Genomic DNA, 25,522 nt, shown 5'->3' with positions numbered 1-25,522 from the left:
AGACTGAATACTTTTCTATCATTGCCGTACGAGGACGTTGCATTAAAAATATACTGCGATTAAATTTAGCGAAAAAAAACACCGGAAATTGAATATCCAGCATTAAAAAAATTAAGTTTTCTATTTTTAACTAAAAAATGAGCACACGGTACCAAATTTTTCTTTTGTAATCGACTATGTACTACTTCAGGAATGTTATATCGAAAATGTAATAAAAAAATCAACGTTAGAATTGTTTTAAATATATATTTCTATTGGCAAGAAAAATGTCTACGAAAACGGTATTTTTTTCCAATAATTGTTGTATTTCTTAAATTATCTTTCACACTTAGGCATCTTATGGACCTTCCTGGGGGCATATACACTATGGAACACTTTGCAAAAGTCCGGGGAAATGTCTCTTTCCCTTTGAAAGTTGTGTTTCTTTTTGGGAAAAGTATTGAAAAATTTAATTGTGAGTAGCATGCAAATTTGAAACTGAAATATGTCAAAAAGTAAGTGATGACGGTATATTTTCTTGAAAATTTCGATAGTTCATATCAAAAATGACTTTGTGTCAAAATTTAAATGACAAATCAATTACAGATCTATTATGTGTCGTATGCCCTTAAGGCATACCCTCCTAATGAACTTATGAGCCTTCATTGTTTCTGTCAAATGCATGAATTTTAATCTTTTCCATTTAACTATATATAACCTTATATAGATTATTCCTCATGTTGGAATAATTGACCGTTTCCTATACATCAAACCCCCTGTCTGCAAAATTTAACCTCAATGCACACTTATGAACATAGGGCTGGAATTTCATACAGTTTAAAAAGGTTCGTTTGCTTTATGGTTTGTGAAACAGAAAAAAGAAGGACTTAGCAAAACAATATGTCTCTTAAACGAAGCGACCTAATTATAAATGAGTATAGTATACACGTACAAGGTTCACACACATACAAATAGCATCATGACATTAGATTCTGTTACATAGAATATAATCAATGTTATTATTGTTTATTGATCATTTTACATGTTTTAGTAGCAAATACATTTTTGTAATTGTGAATTATGAAAACTGATATGTGTAAGAGTAATTGTACATCTATGTATATAAACTGCAGTTCTTGTCTAAATCATCAAAAGCAGATAAATAAGTTCACTAAATACACATTTTACAGTCTTTTTTCTTTTGATTTCTTTTTAAGTCCACATGGTCTTTTAAACATCTGTCCGTTTTCTCGTATCCACTTGTTGCTCACTGAAATATATACAAAAAATATAAGGAGAAGTGTATTTGCACAATCAAAATCCAGCACTAGGAGAATAGTTTCTGCTGATTGTTAGTTCCGTACATGTAGTGTAGCATCAACGCAGTTTTAGTACTGATGGCACTGACATGAACATATAACATATTTCTTTTTTTTTAGGTTGTTAAATTGAGAAAATATCATGAAACTTAGGTTCCAACTCCTTCAGACAAAATTAACCATATATGAATTTGGCTATACTACTTAGGTGCATTTCATCATAAAGTACTTCACGTTTTTATGTATTTATAAAACCTTTGCTTTTAAATGTTTGGGTTGATGTGTTCGGGATGAAGGACTATCTGGAAATTAGCTTCGGACACACTACATTTATCAAGTGTTTTTTTTCGTCTACACTGATTGGATTGTGTGTGTAAAATGGGACTTAGGTGCACATGAATTTGACAGCATTGTACATGTTATAATGACACACATAAGAACTTCTATCTTATATCCCTTTCCTTGTTCAGATATTTTATTTAAAAATATCTTTAAAAAAAGTTTGTTGATTTATTAAACAAGCATATACCATCTTGCGTAGCTATGCATCACCTGTGACAAAAACTCTAAAGGGCATACGATACAGTTACAGAGGAAGTAATGACGTTGCTTACGTAAAATGTTATTTTTCACGACGTTAAACTGTGACATTTTGGGGGAAATCGACTGATTTTAACCAGTAGCTTGCGCAAAGTACATGAAACCCTCATTTTTAAATGGCATTCGGCTTGATTATGTATGAAGATGATTTGTACAAATTGTTATGAAAATTTCACCGATGATTATTTTTAATCAGTCAAATATACAGCAAAAATTGTAGAGTTTTTTTTCAAAAATCATTAAATTTATATAAAAAAAATTAAATATTTCTAAGCAATCGTTGCATACATTTAAAGCATAGTGATGTAAAGACGATATTTAAAATGTTTAACAAAATTCAGCTCGTGGTTATCTTTGAAACACAAAAGTGTTAGGTATGTATGTCCAAAGGATAGAAAGTCCAAGAAACTAACATTTTGAGTAAATGTCTATAATTTCTACCACATCTATCTCAAAAGGAAGCACATGAAGGTATATCTTTATAACACATTTGAATTGACTAGGTGAAAAATAACTTGTATGTAAATCTTCGTAAAACTTCACCGTGGGATCAAAACTGTACCGTAAGCCCTTAACAACAAATAAACAGTATTTTCTAATTGCCTGACTATTAAACTAAAGTTGTAGTATATTTTAGTAGGTTTGATAAAACTCGGTTTCAATACCTACTACTGTCATGTCTACAATCATTCAACTAACTGTGTTTATATCCCATCATATGTTAATTTTTACATTGCTTAATGTTGGAAATTTTATTTTCTAATTGACCTCAAAAAGCACTTCAATTACTTGAATAGCATATTTTAAGAAATTAAATAACTTACAAAAATTGGTAAAAATATTTTGAAAGTACCTGAGTGTATAAATGCAAGAACTTTAAAGACTCATGGGGATTGGTTTACAGTTTTGGCATGGTAAATGCAACACAAGTGCATTAAGATTGATTTTGGAAACATCGATGATATATGAAGAGTTGTTTTCTTTAGCTTTGCAACATTACCAATCGCCCCCGAGTTTTATTGGGGTTCGTGTTGCTCAGTCTTAGATTTACTATTTTGTGTTTCATCTACTGCTGTTTGACTTTTTGTTCCTTTTTTTTTTGTCATGGCGTTGTCAGTTCATTTTCGACTTATGTTTGAATGTCCTTGTGGTATCTTTCGCCTCTCTTTTAATCTAAGAATCAACAAAAGCATTAGGTTTACTATTTCACTTCAAAAACATTTATTAAACTTAATGATCAAATGTTCAACAAATCAAAACACTTTAATATTGTTTATATACATATGAATGCCATGATATGCAATGGTTTCTGGAAGGAAGATAGTTGCATTTTATAAATGGTCTAAATGACTGTTCTTCATTTTGCCAATTGTGTAGGAGCTGTTGCAATGTTAACATTTTATATGCATACTTACCCCATTTAGAACCAACAAGGACAGGACATCCAGCATGCAACATGCGTTGGTCTATCCCTCCATTTAATTCCAAGTTATACCAAAAAGCTGCACTACCCTGAAGAGATTAATATGATTTGATTCAGTAAAAGGAGAGGCTGGAGATACCGAAGTTGAAGACAACATGACAAAGTCGTGTCAAAAACGACAAACCGACGAAAAGATAACATGAAAACTAAATACTGAGCAACGCGATGCCAATCAAAAGCGGGGGATGATCGTATGTGCAACGGTATGGTTGGCAAACCCTTCTCAACATGTGATACCCGTCGTGTTACGTCTATAAAAATAAGTTGATTAGTATATAGAACTAAGTAGGCATCACTAAATCTTGTCTATTCTAAGACATCACCAAATTCGTAAACAATCGGTTATGTAAATATTCTTCAACTGAAACTTGACAGAATTTCAAATTTTGAAACTGACACATGTTTGTAATATCGAAGGATAAACAAAACTGTTACCGGTATAAAACAACTCAGACATTGAAAATTTAAACAGCAAAAAGAACAACACTTAAAACACGTAAACCTCTATTAAAAAGAACTTTAAAAAAAAGTGTTATACACTAATGAACTGATGTGTATACACTGTTTATTTCAATTTTGCATTATAAAAACAAAAAACAACGTGTCATTAGTACTGTCATAATGATTTAACTGCACACAAAAACATATTTGCTCCACCACCTTCAATAGTTTTGTTTACAATTTCGTTCACAATTTTATTGATATAAAGTATTATTTATTCTGAAATACAGGCAACACCATGATCGAAAAAGAAATAATAGTCAAACAATAGAATAGCGCCATTATTTATTATTCAAAAACCTAGGATTCATCTACATGCTTCTCACTTTAACCCTGAATGACTATTTGGAACTTTTTATCTGGTCAAAGAGGGGCGAAAGATACCAAAGGGGCATTCAAACTCGAAATAAACTGACAACGCCATGGCTAGAAAAGAAAAAGACAAACAGACAAACAATAGTACACAAAACACAACATAGAAGACTGAGCAACACGAACCCCACCAAAAACTGGGGGTTATCTCGGGTGCTCCGAAAGGGCTAGCAGATCCTGCTCCACATGTGGCACACGTCGTGTTGCTCATGTTAGTACAAACCCGGTAATAAGTCTAATTATCTGGTCAACATAGGTCAGAATATTTGTCGGCATGCATTTAAGTTACAGATTTGAAAGGTCTTACTGTTTTCACGGAGCAAATTAAAGCATTTAAATAATTATGTTTTGTATTTGTTTATATTTTCTCTGTCTCATAAAAAAAGATTAATTGACTGAAATTGGTTGAGGTCCTATCTATTTGTATTTCAAACTGCAGATAATATACAATAAAAATAGTGAGACTAGAGTGTAAAAAAGTACATTATGTGTAACACAATTTCACCCAAGTTAAAATCATCAATTATGCATTTGATTGTAATCACATTCGGTGGAATACAAAACGTTTTAACTAAAAATAATAAACAATCTTTAATAAAAAAACCACAAAAATTCTGAGGTTTTTCATATAAAACATAAACAAAAATTGATGACAAGATATGTTCAAGAGCAATATAATGAATACTTAACTTATTAATAGCATTGAACCTTACTGCACGTCCGAGAGTTTCATTTTGAATTCAAATTTACGCTAACTTTATTGTTAATGCATACCAAAAGATGCTAACCCTTTTCACACACAAAGCAGATTGGATTACAGGTGCGTATAGTTGCAACATTCTTTAAAGTATGTTTAATTAGCAAGCGATGACACTCTCATGGAACCATGTCATTGTTATCTTTCTGGTTGGTTATTGTTGTTTAGTTATGCTAAAGCAACTAACAACTGGAGATTATTTAAGCTGTTTACACATAATTGAAATGCATTGCAAGTTAGCATTCATGAGCATTACCTTTTGAACAGGTATTCTTGTCTTCAGATTCGGAAATACTGTCGCTCCGCCATACATCACATGCGATAGCTGTCAAGTGCAAAAATAAGGAAATGGTGAATATACGTGTTCATGAAAACATATAATACATAGAATAATACATTAACGACAGTAACTATTATAATTCATTGTTGGTTGCTGTTTTTGTTAATTCTTCGGATACTGAAGCTTCTGTTGAAGGAAAAGAAACAGCACAATGATCGTAAATGATAATTTTAAACATGTTTATTATGAGCTTTTGGCAATTTTACATCATATCTTATAAAATGTGTTCTACGGTCAATTTGTGTATTCTTGTCTTTCATTTTTGCTAATGTGCTTTGTCTATATGCCTTTTTGTTTGTCTTTGTTGCAATATTTGCTTGTTTTGTAGTGATTAAGATTATAACACAATGTTGACTGCTGTATCCCTATTTTTGACATTTTTACCTATTATGTCTGTTTGTTTTGTTCACACATCGTTGTCAATATAATGAAAATTTATGCGACTATCATACATGTGAGAGGTTTACCTAGCTAAACAACCAGGTTTAATCCACCATTTTCTACATAAGAAAATGCATGTACCAAGTCAAGAATATGACAGTTGTTATCCATTCGTTTGATGTGTTTGAGCTTTTGATTTTGCCATTTGCTTAGGGATTTTCCGTTTAGAATTTTCCTCGGAGTTCGGTATTTTTGTTATTTTACTTTTTGTATGACAGTCGCATAGTAGTAAATAACAGTTACTTGATACATTGAAGTGTATGCTTCTGTCTTTGATTCTTATTGACCAATACTGAAAATAGACTCAACAGTATAAATCTAATGCAAGAAGAGTGTCTGGATAGTAAAGAATTTACCGCAGATGATGTGTCTGCATAAAGACTGAACAGGAACCACATGTGTTTGTCTTTTCTGATCGGTTCTAATCAAACCAACCTTTTACGTTCAAAATATATGTATGAACTAGTGTTTGCTTCATTTTATTACTCACATAAAACATCATTGTTGCTATTCTATCTCCAGAGCCTTTGCATTCTCTTGGGAACATGGAAAGTTCCGACTGTAACAAGAGATCAGAACGTTTTTGTGGAGCAGGAACTACTTACCCTTTTGCAGCACCTGAGATTACCCATGGTTTTAGTTGGGTTTGTGTTGCTCATTCTTTAGTTTTGTACTGGTGTTTGTCGTTTGCTTGTGTTTTTTTTTTTGCCATGGCTTGTCAGCTGGTTTTCCACTTATGAGTGTGAATATCCCTTTGTTATCTTTGGCCTCTCTTTTTTGATACATGTTTTGTCTATGAAGATAATAAATCTCAAGGGGCAACACATTATTCGTGTTGTTGAGATTTTTTCTGTTGTATGTAATTTAAGTCAGCATAAAAAAGAGAGACGGAAGATACCAACGGGATACGTCGAGAACAAACTGACAACGCCATAGCAAAAAACGAAAAACGACCAAAACACATTCAAACAACAGAACACAAAACACAAAAAGACAAAGCAATACTAACCCCACCAAAACCATGGTGGAGCTCAGGTGCTCTTGGAACTTTACAACAATACAAAAGATAAATTAAGTATCATGTTCTTGTTTTGTTTTCTACTTCATTTGTTACTTTATTTCATTTGTGCTGGTTTTGCTTTATCAGGTATGATTTTCATTGGATACTTGAAACAAAATATGTAAGACGTTTCCCGTATGCAATTCTAAAACGAACATTAAACCTGATTTGAAACAAGCCACACATAGTAGGCATGTTGCTCCTCATAAAGAATAAAGGATGATCTAATTGTTGAATGCAAAGTTGCATTCATTAACACTATGTGAATACTCAGAGCCACGACATAAATGTTAACATACTTCATTATGTTGGAGAAAACAATTAATGCATAACTATTGATGCATGTGGCCAAAACATTTGGAAATCAAACCCCTAATTCAAACAATAAAAATTGCTAATTCTTTACTTATGGAAACAGTTGATCGGATGTTATGGTTATACAGTCGTACGCATTTAGCTATGGCACTTCTTGGTGAAGAAGTTAAAACAAAAATATTTCACGTTTTTCTTAAATTTATACGATGGTAAATTTCAAATGATTCATATTGAGTTTTTGTCTGTGTAAATCATAAACTCACCAGTGGGTCAACATGTGGTTTATACATTCCTCCCACTCCATAATTTAGAATCTAGAAATAAAATATTTCCCGATTTTATATGTTGCGGTTTAAATAAACATAACTGAGATCAAAACAATTCGTATAACTTGCAGAACATATCTGTAACAAGTGGTTAATGCCAAAATTGCGAAATGTGTGGGTAATTTCTTGTTTCCACTGTCTATACTTTTAAACTAAGTCACCATTGGAGTAGAGTCTTTTTGTTTCTTTCGTTTTCTTATATTAGTAATGAGTAAAACGAATTAGATAAACAACAATTAAACAACAGCAAACAATTATCAAGAGCCTGAGTCGCTCACCTAGGTCTATATGAATCTTCAACAATGTACACTCTCCAACATTGTAAACTAGAATATAATTCATGATTAAAATCTCTTTTTTGTTGATGTTGTAATACCGGTAACAGTTTCTCTCTATCTTCTTTGGTTCCCCAAAACACAAAGAGGGTAAAAAGTCATCATTTAAGGGCAATAAATCCTTGAAGAAAATAACTGACACTTTCATCTATGCTGACCTATTTGCAGATCGAATGACGACGACGACAGACAACGGACACCAACGTGATTGGAAAAGCTCACACTGGCCTTGGCCAGCTGCGTTAGAAACTAATTAAACAATAGACATCATAAGGGCTCATATGGCCTTCGATGATGGACAAGATTTATCACTACTGTAGGCAAGTCCCAAAGGCCTAATTCGACATGATGAAATTAATAGAGTATTTTTTCTTTATAAATGATTGAAGCGAATGACTTAAATATTTCTAGACACGAACACGAATTGCGTACCACAAAATAAATACAGATTTTTGTTTGTTCAAAAGAAATGTTCATGATGTTTTTTATATGTTACAGCATGCCAATAAGGTAAGTTTTGTATAGAATAATTTAAATAAGCTTTTTTAATGAAGCTCTATTATTACTTCATTTACAAGATGAAAAACCATATTTATACAAACCAAATATCACCTGGAATTTAAAATAGAAATAGCAGGAGCAAAAATAAACGGAATAAATGTACTTCTTTTAGAAATAATTTGATGGTCAATTCAGCAGTCTGAAATTACTTTTTTTTAATCAAATAATACCTGATATTCTTCAGTGTTACTATAACGTATTTTGAACTCTGTTTCCAGTCCTGTTATCAGATTTATTCGTAATGACAACTTCTTTAATTCCGGATATTCTATGTCTCTCAACCAAGCACTGTTTACATGAAAAATAGAGGTAAAGGAAAATTAATAAATTTAAATATAGCTGGAATAAATCTTTTTGACTTTATGTAAAAACCAACACGATCCGTAGTACCATGATAACTTTGACACCATTGATATAAATTGAGGCTTTTTTTGGATTATAAATTCATGTTACCACGATAGTCATTTCTATTTCCTGTTTTTGTAACAATGGCATGTCCATCAATTGATTTTTGTTTTCATTTCCTTTGGGGAGGGTTGGTGGTGAGGGTAAAGAAGAGAAAAAAAAATAAAGGGACAGCCAAAGACCATTTTTCAAAAATAAATAGGAAAATGACGAAAAGACAAACTAGAGTCAACAAACCAAAATTTAAATTATAGCTTTTGTCGTAAACTTCAGGTTTCTGACCACTCAATTGGTCAATTCCTAAATTTAAAATGAAAATACAAATTTTCAAATTTTTGAATTAAGTGCATCCGAAGCGATTTCCTGTATTTACATTCATTAGGAACGTTCAATTCAAAACTTTTAGGCATGGATGTATAAATCCGTAACGAGCTAGATGTCAAAATCAAACCTCAGAAGAATAACCATCGAATGCCAACAATTAAGATCAAAAGTTTTGCATTAGAACCAAAAAGGAAATAATCAAAACAACCAAACTTACTGTAGGGAGATTAGTTTCAAATAACTAATTGAAGATTTAGTCGAAGAGTATGATTTTAATTGCGCACATACAAAAGCACTGAATATTGAAAGAAAATGTCTTTTTGCTCAACCTGCGATGGGTATTGCGATATTTACCAAAGTAAAGACAAGGGAACACATTAGACCAAACTAGATAAGGATACATTATGTATAAGGTCCATGTTATAAAACAGCTTTCTTAATAATAATAATAAAAAAAGACAGGATAAGATTTGTAAATATGAATTCAAAGGAATTATAACTGATGTTCGTCTGAATCATATTTTTGAGTCGTTGCACTTACTTTTGATTAAACTATGACATTTTTAACAATTATTTCACACTTGGGAATGCAAAAGTATCCATAATTACACATATGAGAGGAACTGATAGACTTTGTCATGTATAATTATGTATGAGCGCATGCAACAAAAGATGATTCTTAGTTAGTTCCGCTGTACTTTGCTAGACTTTACAACAAAAGCAAAAAGCTACTGTGAACACAGAAGGTAGTCTGTCTAAATATCCTGATCACTGAATGCAAATTACTTTTAATAATTAACTTTTAAAAGTTAATAATTTTATGTTGTATGGTTGCTGTCTATTTCGCATTTACGCACATATAGTTATATTCACAGTGGAAATCGTCGCGTAAAAATGCATTCCTTAAACTACTCACACTGGGTATGCGGAGGGATCCGAATCCGGAGGAGCAACTAATGAAAAGTTTGTAACGGTAGGTAGGTAAAATATCGATCCGATTCCCAGGGAGCATAATTCCTCCGTTGGAACCAGATCCAGATTTTACTAACCCACCGTTTCAACTTTTTCTTTAATTGCACCTCGGAATTCGGAACCCTCCACGGTTTCGGATCGGGATACCCTGTATGCTACTTACGTATGACTTATTCTGTCTTCTGAACCAAACATTCCCTGCTTTGTCGTGGTTGTAGATCGGGATAACTGAAATGATATATAAATTCAACACGTAATAGAAGTCTTACTCTGGAATCAAATTAAACCCTAATATAAGGGTCTGGGTGGGGTTTACAAAGTAGAGAATAATAGATTTAATATGTAGAATAAATGGCAAATTTTGGGACGTATGTACAGACGGACGGATGGACGTACAAGGGTAACACTTAATGCCCCGTCCTTTGCGGTGGGAGCATGAAAAATATGAAATTTTAATATGAATAAAAATAAATGTTTAAAATAAGAAGATGTTGTGTGATTGCCAATAAGACAACTATCTACCTGAGTGAAAATGACATGGATGTAAGCAAGCACTGATTACCACACGACCTTCAACAAGGAGTAAAACGTATAACGTATAGTCGGCCGTAAAAGGCACTGACATGACAAAATGTGAAACGATTTCAAAGGAAAAGACCAACGGGCGCATTTATGACAAAAATGGTACTGACTTGGTACATAAAGAATGTGGCAGGGTTAAATGTGTTTATTAGTTAAGAGTACAAGCAGTTATTCAAAGTATGTTCTGTGTATACATAGACGTACCTTTTTCTCACTTATGTTTCGTAAAAAATCTATTTCGTCGTCAGATATTATATCATGAAATAGAAATATTCGTGGCTGCAAATTAGCTAGCTCTGTTTTTACGAAATAAAACGGATCATCAGTTGCTTTATAATAACAAAACAGTCTTGACAGTTCTTTGGGACTCTAAAATAAAATAATATAAAGTTAAAATTGTAAAAATCTTATTGACAATTTTTTGAATGAAGTACTTTCCTTCAAATATATCAAATATTTTACTAAAAAATAATTGGTTTATTTTGTGCTGAACTATCTCCCGAAAGTTTTCAAGCTGATTTGTTTGAAAATAGCATGCAAATAGTGAGACTGGTATTCAATAAGCGACTCTCCGTTTTGACACATACTATAACACAATATCAGTTTGCAATAAGAAATGTCTTCAGATTCAAAACATGCATATAGCTGAAAACATTTTATTTCGAAAGTATATTACTCTTAAAAAATTCATTAACTATTATTATACAACAATAACAGTTAAAATGATAAATTTCATAAATAGACCATGATACATTATCCTTAAATTTCCGATACATCATGATGATAAGCTATAAATGAAAAAAAGGTGTTATACTTTTGGACTTGTAGCACAGAATGTCTATCAAAAATCCTGTAATGGTGGAAATGTCAAGCATTGTAGGTTCAAGCATACACTGTCCGGTAATCAAAACATACGAACCATAAATCCATATTCAAATGGAACATACTAAGTTGATAAACTAAAACGTCATGTCGACATAATTTAAACGACAATTTGAATGATAGGAGCGTGGTAAAATCGTGTTACCATCCATTATATAGAGAACTGTCTGTCAATCTTTAGTCACTTTGTTTTGCTCTCCTGTCACATTCAGTAGACGTAGGTGTTTGACAGTCATCTAATTTCAAATTGTCGAAATTCAAACAATTTCTCCTTATTTCCTTGCAATAATTCCCAGACTTAGGATAAAAAATCTATCGAAACTGGCAACATCAATGCATATTTTCGACTTTTTTAATAGTTTCTCAGACGGATTACTCGTGCTCAATTTACATATTTGGTAAATTATGGTTTGAAGGTAAATGTGTTGTCTAAGTCAAGTATGTGCAGAGATGTACATTTGTAAGGTTTGAGAAAGTTAAAATCCGAGATTGTAAAACGCTGTCTAAGATTGAGTCTCCGAGTAGTCAGAAATTATATATGCTCTCTATAGAATAAATCTTGTTTACTTGCCGATGAGAAATACATCCTCACACTAGCGCACAGTTTAATGAAAATAACTGAATCAAATGCCGACGGTGTATCGATCTATCGATCAATGCGAGCATTCGATTGCATTTTCATTTCTTTCAATTTTGCTTGTATGTTTTCTCACCTTTAAACTTCCCCTACACAAGTTCTCGTAATCTCTCGTCATATTGTCCTCTGTGTCTGCTTTATCAAAGGCCGTCACATTCTCTAATTTGGATATACTTGCTGCCCTCGTTTTGAAATAGTCAAAATCATTATGTAGTCTTTTATTTCCTGGTTCTGTGATAAGAAAATAATTTAAACAAATTAGATATGGAACTGACCGGTTTACTTTCTATAAAAGAGAGTCGAAAGATATCAAAGGGATATTCAAACTCATAAGTCGAAAATAAACTGACAACGCCATGGCAAAAAAAAACGAAAAGACCGAAAGACAAACAACAGTTTACAAAACACAACATAGAAAAACTAAAGACTGAGCAACAGGATCCCAAATAAAAACCGGGGGTGATCTCAGGTGCTCCTGAAGGGTGTACAGATCCTGCTTCACGTGTGGCATCCGTCGTGTTGCTCATGCAAGTACAAGCCTGATGATAAGTCTAATTCGGTAAGTCACTATAAACTACTATAAACTACTATAAACTAGAACTTTCTCGCTTTCTGATATTCGGGAAAACATTCTGCCAAGTTAATACTTTAATTTGTTAAGTATTTATCATATATTCTTAATGTCTGATGGTAAGTTTTTAAACTTTGTTATAATTCTTAATGTCTGGTGATAAGTTTTTAAACTTTGTTATGCATGCATTGAACGTTTATGACACGGAACATAGCAACAATTTTGTAGTACAGTTTTTCTTTTAATGTTATCAAGTTCTCCCTGATGTTTTTTATATAAATATTTATCTGTAATCAATGAGAATGTAAACCGTCTTCATCTTGGTGTAAATGAGATGTATAAAAATTCAATTTAATCAAAGTATGTGATCAAATATCAAAATAGTATTGTAGTAGTATATGGATGTTATATACTGATTTCTCGTTCTTATTGTAATAACAAATGTTCCACATGAAAAACCTGGAAACAACACGTTATAAAGTTCATGCGTCCGAAGCGCTTTGCCTTCATCAGGAACGCACAAATCCGAATATTTGAGAGCCAAGATTGTATAATAACCTAAACAGTTGAAGAGCTATATGACCAAAAAGGACCTACACAAATAGCCAAATCTATCTAAGGTCAACTTTGCATGAGGAATTTCAAAATTTATTAATGGATATTGAAATGAGCCAAATAGAATACGGACAACTGTATTTCGTCCAAACTTACTTTGGGAACCAACTGTATTGACTTATCTGTAACTGATTATTAACGATATTTTATAGCATGTTGTAGGTATATGTTTTGTTCAGGACTCTATATCACAAAGCTTATTCATCAGAAGAATCTTCTTGACTTCATGCTTACCTGCTTTTGCACACTCTTTTAAAATTTCTACTGATTTTCCAGGCATATCATACTACAAGAAAAAACTTTTTATAATTAACAATGATATTCATACTATACATGTATATCAGAGATCGCCACGGGCTATCTAAAGGTGGTGCTACTCCACCCTTGAAGGTTTAACAACGCGCTTGGATTCCCAGCATCATAAACTGTATATTTTGAGATAATATGAAATAAATTTGGACAAATAATCATAATTCTTAATAAGTATAATTTTGAAAGACTATAATTTAAATGTATTTCGTAATAAAATTATGATACCTACATTGGTGCACACGTATATGCATGTATTTAAGAGTATTGCAAAGGTATTAAACATACAGTAGATATGTGTGGACGATTGAATTGTTTTCGTTTAATGTTTTCTCTGGTGGTCCTTGCATATTATTCCTGATATCTAGAATGTAACAGAAGTATTGTGACACAGAACTGCCTAGTGTAGAGCAACACAAACCAAATAGTTTGAATATTAGGTATTACATAAAAAGGATGTACATTTGTAATTCAAAATGAAAATAAGAATATGCTTCGTTTTTCAGTTCTGTATCAGCACCATTTTCAAAATTAATGTTACCGAACGTGTGATGTTACTTTGACATGTGACTAGGTTAAATCATTTTTTTATGACCGAAATCCCTCCCCTTTGAAACTTAACCAGTAGAACAGCAAAAAGTATATAACAGAAAGAGCAATTAATGAAAATTATGATAATGGTAGGGACCCCTTTTATAGAATATGAGTCTTGTAGAAGTAAATTTGAACTTATACATCGATTTGTTTTTATCTGTAAGACAAAACAAGTCAAACTATGACGTCAGTATTTCGTAGACTATAATACATTTCAAAGTATCCATATTGTTGAAGGACTATCCAATTTTGAAGCGTTAGATCGTTAGAAAATAAAGTGAACGAAAAGACGCCAAACAACTACAATTGTGTTGAAAATAGTCTTTGAGTCCATATAATGACATTGCATGTATGCTTCATTAGAATCAGTAATTTTGATTGGATGACAACAATCGCGAGGCACTCCAATGTCAAATTGTATTTCCGTCTAGAATCTACAGCTATGACTACACGTGCTATATATATCCGTTCCAATGTTAAGCAATGCATAGAATAACAAAACGAAAAGCTTGATATAACTCTTGATTTGATGGTTGTAGCAAAACAATGTTTTATAAGAATTGAAAGCTTCTTGTTATAATGTTATGAGGTTGTAAAAGCGTTGATCGTGCGCACATTTTTAGTATAAAGCGCTTCCGGAAGCTGATAAATAACTTCTTGACGTTTTCAGAAGGACACCAAGACGTAACAGTAAAGTTTAACTTTTAGGGACTTAAACAGAATATATAGCAGTTAACAGATAGAGAAACCAACATGACATGGTCAGCTAAATGTTGTGTTTATTTCTATATATACAAAAGATGAAACTTGAAGTCTGATGTAGCGGAGAGTGACGTAGGGCCTTCAAAGATCGTTCTTTTTGTTCCATATTTTGCGACAGTTCATTACTTATAAAGATATTTTTCTCTCGTATTTACTGTAATATATTATTGATTATGTCAAAGTCATGTGATTTGCTACGGTGGAGTTGACCAGTGCGTCGAAAAAACGTCACTCAGTCATTTTGAAATTCAAATTACAGTAACACATTGCTTATGCTGAGGATGACAAGCATGACACCTTCAAAGCGAGTAAGGATCGAGCAAGAACGTATTGACTTCTATTTCACAATTCCACCAAACAGAAAGTAATACTCTATTACACTCTCATGAAAAAAAAGTTCCACAGCAATATTATTTACCTACGAAAACATGTTAAACCCCACACGCCCCAGCCCATTACTAACATTGCTGAATAATAATCCCCAGTCAGTAAGCTCTGGATAGATTCAAAATCTAAGTTACGGACCATTTGATTTGAGGGGGCAGTCTGAGATATTTTAGAGAAAAAATTCTGACCCTGATTTTTGCCTTAAACAAAAATTCTGGCCGTATCTGGATTGAAAACACAATACCGGTTATCTTGTCCACTTTTTTGCTATTAGAAACAAAAGATTTTCAACAGAATTATTGAGCATTAAATGAACATGATGAATGAAAAACGGGCGTATTTTTTTGGGGGCCGGGGGGTTTGCATGTTGTAAATCCCATATCTGACCGGAATGTCTATTTCTCCGAACTGATATGCTGAATAATTTTTTCAAGGCCCGACTTTAACCTGCCTGCTCGGTGTGGCCTTTATGTCTCCATTTGTCGACCGTCATTCACAACTTCGTTGTCATTTCAGACTCATTCGTAGCCTTTGGTTGATTTGGAACCCTCACTTCCCTTGTTGGGTGAAACATTTCAACCAAACATTTGGATAAAAATTGCTAGTTTGTCTTTGTTCGTGTCTGTCGTATTGTAAATTTCATGGAATGGCCGTATATCTTGTTTTCAACAAGAAATCTGTGAGGTTATGCTAACTAACCTTACAACAAACGAGAATTTACCATGTCCATTTTTTACTGACAAATCCCACATTAAATATATTAGTACATAGCTTTGGATCCATCCAATCATTTAATAATAGACAATTAATAGGGAAAATACGGCATCAAAAATGTCCAACCCTTACACTTTAACTATGAAATATACATGCCCCACGTCAGGAACCGTTAAAAAAGTGCATTTTACACTTATTCTATGTTTTTTAGTCAAAAATAGGTCCAAAAAAATTTTACATACTCCGCCCCCCCTTTCCAAAATCCTGGATCCGCCCCTGGTGTATACATCAAAGACTCCTTGTTAATTCTTGTTATTCGGAACATTAACCTGTGGCTCTTTTAGCTTTGTTATACATGTATATCCAGACACAGACCAAATCGATCATATACCCTATAACAGCTACAGTGTATGCAATATCATAATATATTCGACATAACAATATATGTTACAGTATGCTTACTCTGTTATAAGCCGCAGCAATTATCCTTGATAACGTCGTTGAATTCACGTGACTGTTTGGAAATTTTCCTTTCTTTAATTCATCTAATAAGGTTTCTAAGAATTGGATAGAGTTATACATATTGTTGGTTTCTTCTGCTTTGTTTGCAATGTAAATAACATCAGCTGGAGTAAATGGCGCTGTCTCAAACTAAAAATGAAATGAAGGAATGTATTATATATATAGTATCCTCTCCATATTTAGACCTACTGTATAATAACTGTGTATACGTTTCCCGAATGGTTATTTTCTTAACGCCAACATGTAGTTCGCTTATGGTATGTTTAGTTTTTCATAGTTGGAAATTCAATTATGATGGCAAATAATCTTGTTTTGTATTGATTTTGCAATTTCGACTTCATGAAAAAAGGTGACCATGCATGATGACTTCACAGTTTTGCAGCTCTTATTTTAGAAACGTATTCCTCCGCCATATCTCGTGTGATACAATATTCCACACTCCACAGTTAAACTTTGAAGCCTCCCGTTTTAAAAAAAAATCAGTTTCTGGAATGAAGAAATATCTTATCACCTTAAGCCTTTTGTTATCTGGTTGGTAGACATTCAGAACAAAAACAAGTATACATTTGTTTCGTGCCTCCTGGTAGAAAAAAAATATGGTATGTAGGTAGAATGATTTGATTTTTTTAATATTCTACATAGACAATATAGGGAGATGTTCTGGACTTAACGGTGCATAACCAAAAAGTCCATTAGATGCTTAGGGGTAGGTAGCAAGGCAGGAATAACAACTACATGTATTTTTGTTGGCCTCACCTTATTTCAAAACAATATTAAATTTTGATTTAATATGACTTTTGTAAGTGTATTTCACTGAAAATCATAACAAAATCATTATTATATAATGTTTATAAAACACCTTTTTTGGAAAAAAATTCTTATTTGGGCAGATCTTTAATTTTTTATTTTTTTTTAGCAATCGGTCTTGTTATTCGTTGAAACTTGTTGCACTTGATTTTGGGTTGATACAACTGGTGATTTTGTTCACCATTATCTCATTCAACAAGAAGTCAGTGTTATGCTACTGACCTTGATTTAGCACAACCCAGCAGGCACCCGATGTTGTACAGACGTTGATAGTTGGTTGAAAATAGGTCGCAACGTCGTCGACCTAAATTCAACGTCGGTTCAACGTCGACTGGCAAACGTCTGTCGGACGTTATAGAATGACGTCTATATAACCTTGGTTTTTGGTCGAGACATTATACAACGTCAACACAACGTCGACTCAACGTCGGATTCCAAATGTTGGTCGGACGTCTAAATTAATATAAAACATCAAAATGACACGTACACGGACATATATACTCAGCAGGCACGCAACTTTTTATTTATATTGGTTTACTGATGTTTTCGAATTAATTCAATGCTTACTTTTGCTAATATATATAAATCTTCAAATTGTCATTATAAAAGTGAATGAATCACTTTCAACAATTTTTGCTTTAGTAACATATTTCAATTTCACAAACATATTTGATTTCAATTGGCGCATGCGTATGAGGCCGACATTTCGAGTTTATGTGCGCCAATTTGATGACAACAATTTCTACGACGTTGGATATACATACTTAGTTTATAGTTGCTGTAAAAAGTGCAAAGTAAGTATAATTTTCATTTGTTGTTTGCTTCAATAAAAGATATATGATGACAATTTAATGACTAAAATGATAATTTAGTGTAAACAGTATTGTAGCTGTAATTATTCGCTGTCCCCGCAAGTAAATTAAGTGATTTGTGTAGATTGGTTCTCGGATCAGATATGATTTATAATTATGCACGTAGTCTGTCATATTCCTGCAGATAAGTTGACCTTAGGATATATTTTGACTTATAAATTGAAAAATGGGTAAAAGAACGTACTTATTTTAAAAAATTATGAACGATTGATTAGACGTTGTACAGATATCTGAGGATATTTAAAGAGGTTTAATGTTGGTTGTTATGACGTTGATTAGACGTTGCACAGATATCTGAGGATATTTAAAGAGGTTAAATGGTGGTTTTTAGGACGTTGGTTAGACATTGTACAGATATCTGAGGATATTTAAAGAGGTTTAATGGTGGTTTTTAGGACGTTGATTAAACATTGTACAGATATCTGAGGATATTTAAAGAGGTTTAATGGTGGTTTTTAGGACGTTGATTAGACATTGTACAGATATCTGAGGATATTTATAATAAAGAGGTTTAATGGTGGTTGTTATGACGTTGATTAGACGTTGTACAGACATGTGAGGATATTCAAAGAGGTTTAATCGTGGTTGTTAAAACGTTGATTAGGCGTTGTACAGACGTGGAACATCCTTATTCAGGTTCATCCTGTTGGTTGGTCGGATGTTGTACCAACGTTGTACTGATGTTGTAACTACGTTGTACAGACGTTGAACGGACGTGTGTCAAGACGTTGGGTAGACGTCAGTTTTTGTCGTCTAAAATTTTTTATATACAACCAAAATCTAACGTAGGCGCGACTTTAGGGTCTGACGTCGAACTGATGTTTATACAACGTCAAATGTCTGCTGGAAAAACATCATAGTAGAATCTTATTCATCAATTTTTAAATTCATACAAAAAAACTTTGGTTTCATAAAATTGAGAATGGAAATGGGGAATGTGTCAAAGAGACAACAACCCGACCATAGAACAGACAACAGCAGAAGGTCACCAACAGGTCTTCAATGCAGCGAGAAATTCCCGCACCCGGAGGCGTCCTTCAGCTGGCCCCTAAACAAATATATATACTAGTTCAGTGATAATGAACGCCATACTAAACTCCAAATTGTACACAAGAAACTAAAATTAAAAACAATACAAGACTGACAAAGGCTAGAGGCTCCTGACTTGGGACAGGCGCAAAAATGCGGCGGGGTTAAACATGTTTATGAGATCTCAACCCTCCCCCTATACCTCTAGCCAATGTAGAAATGTCCGTTGGTCAAATTTGATCATCCCTTCGACAATTTTACAGACGCCATCACGAGTTGGTTGACTGTTATGGAATATCTGTTTCACAGATGACGACGGACATGCTCCAATTGTCGTAACCACAATCCCGTCCTCTTTTCCTCGAATATGACTACCAAATTAGCTTTATCACCGGGTTTGTACTTGCATGAGCAACACGATGGGTATCACATGTGGAGCAGGATATGCTACCCCTTCCGGAGCACCTGATATCACCCCTGGATTTTGGTGGGGTTCGTGTTGCTCAGTTTTTGGTTGTCTTTGTTGTGTTTTGTGTACTGTTGTTTGCCTGTTCGTCTTTTTCTTTCAAAGCCATTGTGTTGTCAGTTTATTTTTTACTTATGAGTTGGAATGTCCCTTCGGTATCTTTCGCCTCTCTTTTTTGACCTATGACAGTTTCTGTTGAATTTTGTAGGTCCCACTTGGCTGTCCTTTATTATGCAGTTTCTTCATTATCTGTTTAAACTTAGAGTTTGAGTGTTCATGGTGAACTCAAAATGTGTGACTCAAATTTAAAAGATAAAACGGGAAAACAATTAATGTAGCTTTCAAATGCCTCAGATAGTTACTTTTTTTTACCTCAAATATCTTTCCATGGAGAAATTCGTGTAAATCAAACTGATAAAAATTCAAAAGACGGAATATGGCGGAAACAGCTGCATCTAAGTCACTTTTCTGTGGCCATCCACCAACACGCTTTTCGACTATGCCTCGGGTTAAATTAAAATCTGAAAGAAACAACACAGACATTGAAACTGATCACAAAATACAACAGAGAAAATTAGCTTTAAAAGAAACAAGAGTGCACACGCTGAAATGCCTCGCCTTCTTTACTAACCATTGATATTATGTTGATAGTCCTAAATATAAAGCTTTACTACAACTATCACATAAACTTAACATGATACAAGAAAATGCGGTCAAGGTCAGATAAACCAAACTGGAAATACATGTACACCTTACAATCATTCCATACACCAAATATGCTTTTAATATAGTTGACCTATTGCACATCTAAGATGCAAACTTAACCAGGAAAACTTAGCATTGATCAATAAACCATGAAAATGAGGCCAGAGTCAGATGAACCCTGCCAGATAGACATGTACACCTTACAATTATTACATGTTTTAAATAAAGTTGACCTTCTGCATATAGTATCTAATAAACAAACTAAACAAGGCAAACTTAAGATTGACCAATGATCCATGAAAATGAGGTCATGGTCAGATGATAAATGCCAGACAGACATATAAACTTTACAATCATTCCATACACCAAATATACTTGACCTATTGCTAAAAGTATTAGAAAAACAGACCAAAAAACAAAAACTTAACATTTAGCAAGGAACCGTAAAATTGAGGTCAATGTCAAATAAAACATACCAGACTGACATGTACATCGTAAAATATTTTCATACACCAAATATAGTTGACCTATTGCATACAGTATTAGAAAACAGACCAAAACACAAAAACTTAACTATAACCACTGAACCATGAAAATGAGATCAAGGTCAGATGACACCTACCCGTTGGACATGTACACCTTACAATCATTCCATACACCAAATATAGTTGACCAATTGCATACAGTATTAGAAAAACAGACCAAAACACAAAAACTTAACTATAATCACTGAACCATGAAAATGAGGTCAAGGTCAGATGACACCTCCCAGTTGGACATGTACACCTTACAATCATTCCATACACCCAATATAGTAGACCTATTGCTTATAGTATCTGAGATATGGACTTAACCTTGTTCACTTATCCATGAAATGAGGTCGAAGTCAAGTGAAAACTGTCTGGCAGGCATGATGACCTTGCAAGGTACGCACATACCAAATATAGTTATCATATTACTCATAATAAGAGAGAAATTAAGAATACTAAAACTCTTAACTATTTTTCAAGTAGTCACTGAACCATGAAAATGAGGTCAAGTACAATGGAAATATGACAGACGGAAACTTCATAACATAAGACATCTATATACAAAGTATGAAGGATCCATGTCTTCTACCTTCTGTAATATTAAGCTTTTAAGAAGTGAGCTAACGCCGCCGCCGCCGTCGTCGCCGGACAGCAGTCGCAAGCTCGACAAAAACAACATTAAGCCAAATAAAATAAATGTCAAATAGGAAAGTATACAAAATTTTTCCTTAGTGGAGAGTTGTCTCATTGGGAATTATACCACATCTTCTTATTTTGATAACAATATTATCTATGATGAAAGATTCACTTGGTGTGATTTGTTGACTTTTTTATAATGACTCTGTGAATCAAATACATGAGAGATATGTCTCATCCATTTCTATGTCCAGGATCATATACATTAGAAAGTGGTCACATTTCTCTCCACATGTAGGTCCAGAATAACAATACACGAGAAAGTGGTCGCATTTCTCTCTCCATGTTGATCCAGAATAACAATACCATAGAAAGTGGTCGCATTTCTCTCTACATGTAGAACCAGAATAACAATACCAGAGAAAGTGGTCGCATTTCTCTCTACATGTAGAACCAGAATAACAATACCATAGAAGGTGGTCGTATTTCTCTCCACATGTAGATCCAGAATAACAATACACGAGAATGTGGTCGCATTTCTCTCTACATGTAGATCCAGAATAACAATACACGAGAAAGTGGTCGCATTTCTCTCTACATGTAGAACCAGAATAACAATACCATAGAAAGTGGTCGCATTTCCCTCCACATGTAGATCCAGAATAACAATAAATCAGAAAGTGGTCGCATTTCTCTCTACATGTAGATCCAGAATAACATTACATGAGAAAGTTGTCATAAATCTCTCTATAATCAGAATACCAATACACGAGAAAGTGGTCGCATTTCTCTTTACATGTAGATCCAGAATAACAATAAATCAGAAAGTGGTCGCATTTCTCTCTACATGTAGATCCAGAATAATATTACATGAGAAAGTAGTCATAAATCTCTCTATAATCAAAATACCAATGCAGGAGAAGGTGGTCACATTTATAATTCTAGGTCCAGAATTTGTCTGGCGTATTTGACAAATTGAGTAACCCTTTCCTCGATTTATCTTCTTCATACATTATTTCAGAGACTCATTTTGAACAAAAATGTATACGTACATGATAGAAAACAATATTTCCGAGTCTGTCCATGAGAATCTTCATTTTTTTCAAATTGGCTTTTTAAAATATTTTTTTTTGTTAATACTGTGTTGTTCCGACATTATATGTTAATTTGTATGCCCGATCGAGATCGGACCATTGAAAAATTCCTGGTCACGGAAAATTTTACCATACAACTATTTAGTTTTTTGTTCAACGTTTTTTTTTTGTTGTTGTTTTTTTTTTTTTTTTTTTTTTTTTTTAAATCTGTGCAGAAAAGATAGTGAACTATACTTAATATGTGAATTTACTTAATATGTACCTATTTTTGGTCCATTCATATCACAATCTGGACAAACCACAATATCGAAACATTTCTGCCAGTCTTCAACCCATCTCCTCAGTAGATGGAAAGCATCTATGGGATTATCTATGACTTTTTCACTTACAGTACCTTCAGTAGTTCGTAAAAATCTGGAATAAAAATCAATGAACATCAAAGTGTCCATAATTTACCTAAAGTACTCAGTTCAATTTAAACAATATCAAAATAACAATTGCCTTAGAAACCCTGTGGTTGGATATAGCCAGCATATTTAAAATTAAGCTGGAAACATTAGTTTTTTTTAGGTGTGATCTCAATATCATAGCATTGGACGGACGGACCGACATTCGACCTAGCTTCTGTATGTTTTGCTAGCTGGTCGGCGTGGAGAAGAGGGTCTGTTTTGGCAATAAGTATCTAAAACAAATGCAGGTGGTGTCGCCATAAGGCGTGTATCTCATACATGTAGTAAAAGGTTAGAACGTCCGTTTTGTAAATTTCTTACGGTGGCTTGATAAGATATTTTAAATTGTACATGCATATAACAATGGATATATAATACATTGTGTAGTTAAAATCATTATTTTTCAAAGCAGTAAGATAACGTATCTAGTACACTGTAAACATGGTGTTTAGATCCTAAACACAATTCTAAACACAACTCTTTTGTGCACTTTTTACACGTTTTTTGTCTAAACGTGTCTTAGTTCTAAACATGGTTAGGTTGACAATGTATTTGTAATTGCGTTAAAGATCGTGTTTAGCTTAGAAGTTAGTGTTTTATTCATAAACACGTTAATTCTAAAACACATGTATATAAGTTATTCAAGACATATATCTACATTCAATGTGCTAACTGAGAAATGTGTTTAGATATTAAACACAATACTGAACACGTTTAGAACTAAACATGGAATACACGTGTTTTTTTTCTAAGCGTGATTTTTGCAGTGATTTAGCCAACATATTCTTATCTATAGTATTAATTTGTTCTATGTAGAAATTATCATTTCATGGTATTCTCTATTTAGTTAAATAAACATCGTATGTGAAAGAACTTACTGTCTCAGATAGTCGTCTACGTATTCTTCCTCCTTTTCTTGTGCTACAATGAATCTTCGTAAGGCTGAAACCAGTTTTAATTCGTTCTGAGAAAGTTGTGTCAGTGTTGCTATTGAAGAATAAAAATCCGTAAAAACGTGTCTTATTTCCAAGTTGAACAAAAACAAGAAGAAGACAAAGTTCGTCTTCATTTTATTATATTTCAAAAATACGATTTTTGTCAGTTTTGTTAAAATTACGTTAATCAAAAGATTTCTTTTCACTGCAACGGGATAGAAAGGGACGCGATGTGTAATGAAAAATTAACTATTAAATAATCCAATCGAAATATTAAACCTGCATATACAAAAATTTTTAAAATAACATTCAATAAATTTTAAATGAATGAGATTCAAAAAAAAATATGAAAAACTTTTTAAAACAATTAGTTAAACCCTTTTCGTACCCCTTTATTTACTTTGAGGATCGAACGTGTACGTTAGTTGTAACATGTGTTGTCAAACAAATAATTTAGTATAGGACGAGAAATCTGTATTGTCGAGTTTGTCAGTCGATATTAAAATTATCTGAGATATCACTTATTGCATCAGGTAATCGATTTTGTCTTCTTTTAACACGTCGATAAATGCGTAATCTTAGCTCTATTCAATGTTGCTTTGCGCCCGCTTGATGGCAGGTTTGTGACAGAGCTTAAAAAAAACAGAAACAAGAAAAAAAAATATCAGGAAATCAAATCGAGACAATAAGGACTTATGGGGACATTTGAACAATACAGGAAAATCAATTATATATGATATCCAAAATTTTTATTTGGTTAAAAAATATATATATTTTGTACATAGCTGTAGTTTTCAAGATGTATATATATACAGATATTGAACTCCAACCATGCGTTAATGTCAATGTGTATCTTTCTTCCTAACTGGTTGGTATTCTTTAGACACTAGTAAAATACTAATACTAATACATTGGTATTTCCTTGTGAAGTAAGTGACTAAGTATAAACGAGAAAAAAAATAATAATTTTTTTGTAAAGTAATTATAACGCATCTGTCTTCATTGATGAAATATTTCAAATAAAATCTTTTATTGTCAATAACACTTCCCTTCAACAAGTTTCAAAGGCATTTTATTGTTTTATAATCTTATTGTCATCTTATGTTTTACGAGGATGATTGTGAGTGGATCCTAAGTTAAGCGATCAACATTATTTAACCTGGTGGTTAAGCCATGTTTACTACCAAGAAAACATGCTTCCGCTGTCAAAAATTAAACCCTCTACTTTTCAGTCGTGGGTCATTTGTTGTGCGAAGCGAAATAAGAACTCAGTAGTATGTCACTATGCCAGTATTCTGCTTACTGTGCTAAATCAAATGTATTTGACATGCAGT

General features: G+C 33.1%; 1 protein-coding gene across 1 annotated transcript; it reads right to left on the bottom strand.

Annotated features, from left to right (window-relative positions):
• Positions 1–986: 986 nt before the first annotated feature.
• LOC127717826 (prolyl 4-hydroxylase subunit alpha-1-like) lies at positions 987–24,421 on the bottom strand. Its single transcript, XM_052223685.1, has 14 exons — positions 24,132–24,421; positions 23,067–23,218; positions 20,212–20,360; positions 16,606–16,794; positions 13,612–13,663; positions 12,268–12,422; positions 10,877–11,041; positions 10,254–10,318; positions 8,560–8,677; positions 7,431–7,481; positions 6,283–6,351; positions 5,268–5,336; positions 3,314–3,410; positions 987–1,249 (listed from the first exon to the last, which is right to left on the bottom strand). The coding sequence occupies exons 1-14, from the start codon at positions 24,320–24,322 to the stop codon at positions 1,164–1,166; spliced, it is 1,608 nt and encodes a 535-aa protein (XP_052079645.1). The 5' UTR covers positions 24,323–24,421; the 3' UTR covers positions 987–1,163.
• Positions 24,422–25,522: the final 1,101 nt, after the last annotated feature.

The sequence above is a fragment of the Mytilus californianus genome, unplaced genomic scaffold (assembly GCF_021869535.1).
Source record: "Mytilus californianus isolate M0D057914Y unplaced genomic scaffold, xbMytCali1.0.p SCAF_10, whole genome shotgun sequence".
Taxonomy (NCBI): domain Eukaryota; kingdom Metazoa; phylum Mollusca; class Bivalvia; order Mytilida; family Mytilidae; genus Mytilus; species Mytilus californianus.
Note: the sequence above shows the minus strand (reverse complement) of the source record. Positions and strands in the feature narration are given on the sequence as shown.

Coding starts and splice junctions, on each gene's coding strand:
- LOC127717826 (XM_052223685.1), bottom strand. CDS start 24,322: ATGAAGACGAACTTTGTCTTCTTCTTGTTTTTGTTCAACTTGGAAATA. Junction 6,352..7,430: donor AACCACATGTTGACCCACTG/GTGAGTTTATGA, acceptor CTCTTGTTACAG/TCGGAACTTTCCATGTTCCC. Junction 3,411..5,267: donor CAAGAATACCTGTTCAAAAG/GTAATGCTCATG, acceptor TAATCTCTTCAG/GGTAGTGCAGCTTTTTGGTA.